At 36.3% G+C, this 9,853-nt stretch overlaps 1 protein-coding gene across 1 annotated transcript; it reads right to left on the bottom strand.

The window, feature by feature from the left end:
- Nucleotides 1–1,061: 1,061 nt before the first annotated feature.
- On the bottom strand, nt 1,062–9,333 carry LOC135627482 (3-phosphoinositide-dependent protein kinase 2-like). The gene is made up of 11 exons (XM_065133596.1): nt 8,658–9,333; nt 5,987–6,167; nt 5,830–5,882; nt 5,649–5,750; nt 5,461–5,566; nt 5,299–5,377; nt 3,636–3,801; nt 2,328–2,462; nt 2,042–2,214; nt 1,554–1,776; nt 1,062–1,468 (listed from the first exon to the last, which is right to left on the bottom strand). Exons 1-11 carry the CDS (start codon nt 8,862–8,864, stop codon nt 1,385–1,387), a joined length of 1,509 nt encoding a protein of 502 aa, XP_064989668.1. The 5' UTR covers nt 8,865–9,333; the 3' UTR covers nt 1,062–1,384.
- Between the last annotated feature and the right edge of the window lie 520 nt (nt 9,334–9,853).

Genomic DNA, 9,853 nt, shown 5'->3' with positions numbered 1-9,853 from the left:
TACAATATAATACCCATGGTATTTTCAATTTACAATAAACTGACCATAAGAGTTTATTTTCTCATATGAGTATCATGTCACTAATTTCAATTCTAATATTCTTTATTGCTTTACATGTCATAAGAAGATATAGCAAGTAAAATAATTATTAAATTTATTGAAGTTTACCTATCATATTAATGTTAGCATCTAAATTTAGCGATCATTTATAATTCTAAAATTTTATTTTTCACATGACTTCATTTATGACTTGTGGATTTATCCTACTCCAAATGAAATTAGTAAGGATTGGCAAAGTTCTACCATATACTTTGATGTTGTTTTAGGGAGTCTCCTCCCATTATGAAGATCTTGATCTCTATGGGAAAAAAGTATATATATTGATCAATAAAGAAAAGGAAAAATAAAATATTTTTTGAATATATATAAAAAAATGTTTACTTACCAAAAAAAAAATATTTAAAATCCGCTTTTATATCAGAGCCAGGTTTCGATCCTGGGACCTGTGGGTTATGGGCCCACCACGCTTCCGCTGCGCCACTCTGATTACTTTTGAAAAACTTATCCTTGAATATATAAATACGCTATAATCAGTTGGGAACGACAATAAGATTCAATTAACACTATATCTTTAATTAAAGCATGTTTCTAATATTACAGTATTCCTTATATCAAACTCTATGAAGAAGGATGCAAAGTATTCTTACTATATAATACACCTTTGCTAATAATATTCACAACACTATCTCAAGTAGACATGAAGTGTGTACTGTCTTCCTTTTATTTAGATTTCATCCTTTCCACATGTACATCCACATATCCAAGTACTGATCAATTTCAATCCTCACGGTACTTGAAATACTTCATATTATCAAAATAATATTTCTAAATGATATTCCACCATAAACACTAACAATCAACAATCCACATATGGATAATCACCACACACAAGCATAACAGATGAGATACTAAAGCCACAAATACTAGTCTAACTATATGCCAAACTGACCAAATACAAACTACGTATTTGTGGCTTGAAGCAATAATGACAGAGATAAGTCTTTAGAAATCAGTTTTCTCGAGCATTAATTAATAGGATTAGAAAAAAATGATATGCAAAATAAAAATGATACAGCTCTATGGCTGTAAATTTTGTAGTAAGTCTATCTGACATGGTCCCATGAGCAAACATCGACTCGTATAGATCTATCATGGTTCCGTTTGATCTATAAAAATGAAAAGAAAAAGGTGATACACCAACACAGGATCCTTCTGCAACTTTGCATTGCGGAACCCATTTTCATATTGTTATTATCCTTTGGGAATAATCTTGTAATTTGGAAGTAGTATCATGCTTTCGGAAGGATGTGATACAGCAGCAGATTCAACGATGTTGAAGCCCTTCAATTACCTTCTTCCACTGCCATGCCCGCTGTTTTGCATCCTCGAAAGATATCACTTTTTTGTGCTGTTAAATAAAAAAATCCATGATAATTAAAATTTGCTAAAAAAATCGATGGAAAATATGGCAAAGGCTTGTTGGAGAAACACACCGTGCATATCTTGAAATGTGAAGAGTTCGCTACTTGGACGCTAAGCTCACTGGGACTGTGGGACCAGATTATGTTTGCTTTGGCTGTCATTTTGGAGGGATCCATGCAAAGCAATTTGGGCTTGTCAGTAAGAATGAGTTGCACTTTCCTGTTAGTCAGCTTCTGAAGCTTCTTCAGCTTTGAGATCATAACAATCACCTCTCCAGGCTCAAGAAACTCTTGCCTGACGCTCACATAAATGCAAATGTTATCCACTAGTGAACAACTTTTCAAAAAGCTTTCTGAAAAGCATTAAGAACCTGAGAATCAAGGAACTGACAGAATATAGATTTCATAAACTGAAACAAGTTTCACAAGTCCACAACAAACTGAATCAGCCAAAGACAACAACAGAAAGAAACCTAAACTAAAGATGAACATGATCACGCCAGACATGATTTCATGTGATCGTAAAAATTGGGAAAGGCAAAGCAAAACTTTGTAGGTACCATCTTGAGTCGAATGAGTCGATCGAAGCCAGCCTGGAGATATGAGATTGTGTTTCCGAAGATGATGTGGCACCAGCATTCCCGTCCGGTATGACATGTTGGTGAGCTGAAGGCGCACCACCCACATGTGTGAGGTTCCATGTGGCATCTTGACTGTCATAATCCACACCATTCTGAAGGAGAATTAGATGATTAGCTACTCAAGAATGTGCTGATTGACTAAAAGCTTCCAAGTACTAGTAAAAGAAAAGACCAACAAGTAAGCACTATAGGTGAGGGCATGTACATCATGATCCAGAGCAAGTCTTGGTGCTGGTGCCTTTCGCAATTGTTTCCAATCAACTCCATTGAAGAAAGGATGCTTCTTGACAGAAGCATAGCCATCAGGTCCAGCACCTGGTCTTTTACTGGGATCTGTATCCTGCAATAGAACTTTGATCAAGGTGGGGAAGCTACATGTTCAAACAGTATCAACCAACATACCAGTTACATCAATCACCACAAAAGGTTCAGTACTAATAAACATGTTTCCCAATCTAGCAAAACTGTCTCAAAACCGAAAAAGTGAACTGTTAAAACCAAACCTTAAGATATCAGGAAAACATCCACTGGTAATCTTGGCTGCTTAAGTGTCAATCCAAGTGAACGACAGGGAAGTGGGAGTCCCAACAAGGAGATCCAGTAGTAATTCCACACTTGAAATTTTTTGAGGCACACCAAATGGAAAATATACAATGATAAGATTGCTCCTTTACATATTGGATGACTAGGGAGACTCATTGCTTACATGGGTAGGGATGCCTACATTAAACCAAAACTATAAGTGTCCTTCGTTGGTAGCTAATTCCTAACAAACAAATATTCTTCAGCTTCTCCTGTAAATAATTGGCCATGCAACAAAAGGGCCCTGTTTCAAACATTGCCTTATTACTTATACAATATGTTAGCAGTCTTAGCTGAGTTTTCTTATTAAATCCTACCTCTCTGAAATAATTAAACAGGTCGATGCAATGCAATTAATAATTTGGAAAAACTATAAAAGTAATCTGTTTGACTTAGCTACCTTAAAAACACACTCAAATGATGGTTTTCCATATACCACATTACAACCCGTGAAGCAATCTTATGAATTTAGTCTCTAGCAATTCCATCTAGATAGACTTTTCTCTTTTTGTTGTTGTTTTTCCTTTTTCTTATTGGCAAAAGATAGGAAACATGTATCCAATGAATTTAACAGAAAAAATGAATGGTAAAAGTGTCTAAATACTGATAATTAAATAAATTTTTACTTGATCATGAAATTTTAGTATTGATGAATAAAACTAAGTTACAGACCTGGTATTGCATAAAGTCAGGAAAATAGTAGAGCAATATTCAGCTGCCGGCAGAGGAATCATCAGATACTTATATTTGATCATAACATAGTTTCTCTAAAAGCTACAGGATTATTCATGGCCATTCCAAAATAATTTGTAAACCCAAACAACTTCAGATGCAGTACAGATATACGAGTGCACTAAAAAAATGGTGAAAGGAATAGAGGAAAATGATAAAAAGAGAATATAGGCATTACAGAAGTCTGATGGTTGCTTACCAATAACTTATCAATAAGATCTCTTGCTTCATGTGAAAAGAACTCAGGAAACTTGAGGTCTCTTGTTATGATTCTTTGGAAAATTAGCCATTCACTGGCATCTTTAAAGGGAGATGAACCAGAAAGCATTTGATATAGGGTGCATCCAAGAGCCCAAAGGTCATTCCTGGTGAAAGCTGCCATATATCAGAGAATGTTGCAACAAGATGTTCATTAAAAAATGAATGCAACGAAGATATCATATGGTAATCCTTTTACATATTTGTTCCTTTCTAATAGGCAGGCAACTATGAGATTCAAACTGGTGCAGCTTTTCCTAACTGACATGCTTCCTCTAGCTGATTGTCAGTCTACACATGCTCTTAATTGGATAGATCTGCTAATGAGGATATATTAACCATGAAAATTAGGGTGCATTAGCACTTGAGCAATTTCCAAAAATCCTTCTTCTTTAACCTAGGACCGAATCATTGAGGTTTTCCAGGCCTTTCAAATATTAAGGCTCCAGGCAATAGTTTGAATTATATAAATCCAAGGCAATATTCATCCTCAAACCTAAACAAGAAGGATTACACTTTGGGACCAGCAACCATCCTACCTCCAGTCAGATAAATCATGTGTCGTCAGAAAAGTTCTCCTTAGAATCAGTAGTTAGTTTCAGAAACACATATTGGAAAGGCAGATTTAGATCATGAAATGATACCAAATATACAAGAGGCAAGATGATATGCTTTGAAATGCCAACACTATATCTTAACCAAAACAAGCATCAACTAAAAGAAACTTTCATTCCATCATGCTTCTTGGAGAGAAAACTGGACTGTATCATTAACACTAAGGCCTGTGGAAAGAAGCCCTGTAAATTATCTGCCCAAAGAGTTCAGCTAAAGCAAATAACCACAGGAAAGAAAAAAAAGAATTTTGAAACAATCAAGTGTTATATAACTACCAAAATCAGTGGGATGCTAGCCAGGCAGATAGTATATATCTAATGAGATCTAACTGTTGAATTGTTTGTTAATGTAAATTGAAATTGCTTATTTATGTCATATATCAATAGGATAGATAAAAGTATCCAGGTTAGTAGTGAAAAGTCCAGAAGCAATAAAGCATATGCTTACCTGGTTTAAAAATTGTATTCAACTATATTATTATGAAAAGGAAAAAAGAAAATATCAAAGAGGTTTGATTGAAGTTTCTAAAAAAGGACTAGAGAAACTACATTTCATAGGACAACATTCTGGGGTACATGGGAAACACAGAGATAAATGTCAGCTCATTTTTAATAGCAGCTTAACAAGAATGGGAGAACAGAAAAAGATCAACATGAAATGACTTTCCAAAGACAAAAGGAAACAAAGTTAAATACCATTCCATCATTGACAAGAAAAAATAACATATATACTGTCTAAGTCAGTCTATACCATAACTTTCCATATATAACATATAAGTTGCTTCTATTGTCACTTCTGTTGCATACAAATAGACAAGAATGCAAAACCGAGCACACAAGAACCCAAATAGTTAACTGCTTAACAAAAAATATAATAACTAATCTGAGGCACTTGGATGAACACAAAGAAAGTAAAAAAAAATTAAATTAAATAAATAAAATAGGAAAAGGAGGGGTTCCCAAAGTTAAATGAAAGCTAAGGTTCCTTACGCAAAAGTCGCTGGGCAAGAATTAAGAACTTCCGGAGGGACATATGCAGCTGTTCCAACAAAAGTACATGTCTTTTCATCTGAAAGGAAAACAAAAAGATAAATTATTAGTGCTGTTTTATAACCTTTTAGATATAAAATTTTCTGAAACATATAACTTTACTTAATGAACTTGGAAGAACTGTCATTTGGCTATCCCTAGTTGGCTTCACACTGCCAAAATCAGCAATTTTAATGTGTCCATCAGCGGTGAGTAGTAAGTTCTCTGGCTGCATCAACAGGATATAGTTTTAATTTTTAAGAAATTATGCATAGAAGGAAAAGTGTCAAACTTACATATCTGCTGTTTACCTTGATGTCCCGATGAATTAATCCTACACCATGAATATATTCTAAAGAATCAACAACTTCAGCAGCATAGAAGCGAGCCTCATCCTCACTTAGATATCCTTTCTACAGCCAGACAAATAATATAGTTTGGTGAGTAAAGCAAACATTAATAAGAGAAAAAAATCTGTTATACAAATATTACCCTGGTTATTTGGTCAAATAGCTCCCCACCTTCACAACACTCAAGTGCCATGTCTTCAAGGTAACACCAACACATGCAATTATCAATCAACTTACATTAACCAACAGAATCAATGAAACATTTCAAACATGATTCAATGTATAAGATAAAGACTTACAAAGAGAGTGTGCATCTTGGAATGTAAAACACAGCCTGATTATACCAGGATGATCTAATTGATCAAGTACTATACGCTCCATCTTTACATAGGATACTTTATTTTCTTTTGCAATGAACTTCTTGTCCATAATTTTCAAAGCATATACATTTCCTGTATCCTTCTTCTTTGCTCTGACTACCTGATATGTGAGAATTAGAGATCAAAACAACTATCTTTATGAACTATGATGCACTAAAGAAACTAAAGGCATGCATGCATAGAAAAGACAATATTTTTATAAAAATAATTCAATAAAAATACCAGTAAAATTGCCACAAGTATTAAACTACATTTTCTATACTTCCTCAGAGTCCAACAATGTCTGCGTATATAAGTCTTCATGGATAGTAGGATGCATGTCTAGGAAGGCAGTGACATGCAATAAGCAACAGCAGCAACAACTTCAACAACAACAACAACTATTACTAGAGGCTTGTTTCCAACAAATGCGAGAAAAAAGAGAACAATTCAGTTCAAGAATTTGAAGTGAAAAAGGCACCATAAAAGGCTATTAACACCTTGTACACTATAATTATTGACAACAGATGCAAGAAAAAAGAGAACATGTAAGTTCAAGAATTGATGTGATAGAGGCACCCTTAAGAGCAATTGCGTTTATACATGAAATGCCAACAAACCATACTCTATGATATTTGAAAAAGAAATCAAATGTTAATTATATGCAATCACAGTCAACCAACATGCCCTTATGGGTCCTCCTAGTTGACAACAAACCTATGAATCTAACTCTCGGAAAACACATGGAGATAATATGGATCAGAACCAAATATTCACTATGAATTGATATAAGGAGCTGAAGGCAAAGAAACAGAGGTACGGTGTAAAGAGATCACATCTAGGGTGGTGGTCCAATGCATGATGCTACTATCAATCTGATGTCCAAAGGGGTCAATTTATACAGAAATACTGTTGCAAGCAAAGAGGCAGGAGAAATCACATGGTTGATGGTAAATAATCATGAGAAATTGAACTGTAAGGGGGATCTTGTTTAAAAATGAAAAATAGAGTGCTTTACCTTATGATGAAATAAATAATCAAAAACTTATAGTGGAACAGTCTAATCATCATGAAAAAGACAGCTGAAACTTTCCATTCATGTACACATCTCAATATTCAATGTTTTTTCTTCGAGATAACGTATCTGTTCCCCACAATTCCACTTTCATTTTGCATCTTTAATTTTCAATTCGCTTGTCCAGGAAAAGATGGAAATGGATTTACTCACTAAAACTGGCAAACAATATCCACTGATGTCTCTTCATCCTCCCCATGTAATGAGCTCATAGCAGCTGCTACCATCATCTTGCCATTAGGAAAGTTGGGTATCTCAGCACAGCGAGGTAGAGGAGACAATCTAAATCCTATAGTCAATTAGTTGCAGAAGCACCAGGAGGTGGTGGAAAGATGTCCTCAAAGGCCATGAACCTGAACTCATCGTGTGATGGCATCGACAACAATGGCACACCCAAGGATGGTAATGAATGTAGGAATGGGACCGAGGTCAGTGGCAATGAGGTCAAGGTAAGTTAAGGGTTCAGCTGAAGAAAAAGTACTGGAATTTCTCAGGCAGGCATAGGGAGGTAAGGTAGAGGCATGAAGTAGAAGATGAGAACATTAGAAAGAAGGTAGAAGAGTAACAGAGGAGGAGAAAGGGTGGCAGAAGTTACAGAAATATACACTACAAAGGTCAGGAATTGAGAGAGTTTCATCAAAGAAGCAGTTTTTAATGTCTATTTCAAATCAACAAGCAAAAAATCAACCTTCCTGGTTTTATCTTATCTATGGTCAGAAGGAACTCTACAATATTTATATTTCTTAAAAGAATATATCGAAATGCAAAATATTAATCCGTTATCTCTTTGGTTTGTCAAAGAACTACAGCATATTGTTATGTGATCAAACACATGTTTCTAATGAACACAACCCTGGAATTTCATATGAAAAATAAAAAACAAGAAAGCACGTATTGTCAGAAAACAAAACAATATAACTAATACATTGCTTATTGTGCATAAACCCAAATACACTGGCAAGAACTGTGGTAGATACAAGGAGGAAGAAACCATCAAGGACAAACTGGAAACTTGGCCCCTCTGCCTTTCTTTTATATCATTTTGGAATCCAGAAGTACGAATGAGTGCACAAATCAGGTAAATGTTCGTACAGATACTCTATATTTCAACTGCACAAGACCCAACTTGTTGCCTGCAAATCTTATGGTCTAAGGCATGTAGCGAATCTAGATGTTATATAAAGCTCCCTACACATTATTGCAGCTCCCACACGTCGATTCCCTCCGTCTATTAATCAACAGCAGGCACAATCTCTTTCATCATGCATTCACATGTAAACAACGAGGACCAAATATCTCAAACCCGTGCACTTTATCAGAACCACCAAACCATCGAAAGAACATGTCGGCTTTGCAGCTGTTTACAGTATGACGATGATATTTTCCTTTTTTTTCTTTCATTTTTTATCTTTCTCTATGATAACATTGAAATAACTCTGCGTGGGCAGAGTAACAGGTCTGATAACAGAGATGGGATAGGAAGAAGCAGCAAACAGATCAGGAAGGCGATCAAAATAGAAAGAGAAAAGATCGAACCTGCGAGTAGGAACCGACGCCAAAGACCTTTCCCAGCTCGAAATCCTTGATGGTGAACTGCTCCTGCGGCGCCCTGAAGGCAATGCTGTTAGTCTTCTGCACCACCTTGCCGCCGGCGACCCCGCCCGGCAACGGCTGCTGCAAGCGAAGCTTCGCCTCGAATTCCCTCTCCATCGCCTCCGCGTCCTCACCACCGACGGCCCTCATCCCTCGCCCACCCCTCCCCCCCCCCCAACTCCACCGGGGATATCTACTCACCGATGCGCATCATCTCTTCTCGGGGCGAGCGACGAGGGCCCGTCACGGCCTCCGAGGAAGGGAGACGGTCAACGAACAGCCGCGAATCATCAGATTCCCCGCCACCGCTCCCTGCCCGCCTCTCTTTGGCCCCGCCTTCGTCAACTCCTCTTCTGATAAAAGGGGAAAAAGCGAGGGCTTTCGCCTGCCGCCGCCGCAGCCTTAAATCGAATCTTTGGAAGCCGCCCCGAGGACGAGGTCTACTAGTTAAAAATCGCACCTTTTTGGTCGCGGCTTAGCTAAAAACAGGGATTCCGTGGGAGGGCGAGGAGAGGAGAGGTTCTGGAGTTGGGAATCGGGGGATGGAGGAGAGACTGGAGAGGAAAGAGGAGTCCGCGCTTGGTGAACTAAACTGTTTCTTTTGCTCTTCGCATAAAAAAGGAAACGCAATACGGCTGCCGTAAACGTACAGTTGGAGGTAGGTATGTAACGAACTCCTTTTTATTCCAAAAGCCAAAAAGCGACAAATAACATATTATAATCGGCCGAATTATCTTAGTGGAATTCCTACCAAACATCTCAAAATTTCTTCCTGCGCAATTTTTTAAATAAATAATTATTTATTTATTTTATCATGGCCTTTTGTTTGATCCCAAATCGATTCAAAATTTTTTAACTAACTAATTCAAAAACAGTTACTCCGGTTCAATAAATTATTTTATAATTTTAAATATATAAATAAATAAATAATATATATATATATATATTAAATAAATTAGTTCAATTCAATTGAAATCTTGATCAATTGGACGATATAATAAGATTTTATAAAATTGAACCCACATCACCACTTGTAAAATTAGGTTTTTGGACTGATTCAATTAATCGATTTTAAACAGTTAACGATAAAAATACATCAAATCATAATTATTTATAGCATTCAAAATCAAATCATTGAT

Source organism: Musa acuminata, chromosome BXJ2-11, assembly GCF_036884655.1.
Source record: "Musa acuminata AAA Group cultivar baxijiao chromosome BXJ2-11, Cavendish_Baxijiao_AAA, whole genome shotgun sequence".
NCBI classification, from domain to species: domain Eukaryota; kingdom Viridiplantae; phylum Streptophyta; class Magnoliopsida; order Zingiberales; family Musaceae; genus Musa; species Musa acuminata.
Note: the sequence above shows the minus strand (reverse complement) of the source record. Positions and strands in the feature narration are given on the sequence as shown.

Excerpts from the sequence above, each read along its gene's own strand:
- LOC135627482 (XM_065133596.1), bottom strand. The coding sequence starts at position 8,864 with ATGAGGGCCGTCGGTGGTGAGGACGCGGAGGCGATGGAGAGGGAATTC. Across the intron at positions 5,883-5,986 it reads CCAAGATGCACACTCTCTTT|ACATGGCACTTGAGTGTTGT; the intron begins GTAAGTCTTTAT and ends GTTACCTTGAAG. Across the intron at positions 2,463-3,635 it reads ATCTTATTGATAAGTTATTG|GATACAGATCCCAGTAAAAG; the intron begins GTAAGCAACCAT and ends GTTCTATTGCAG.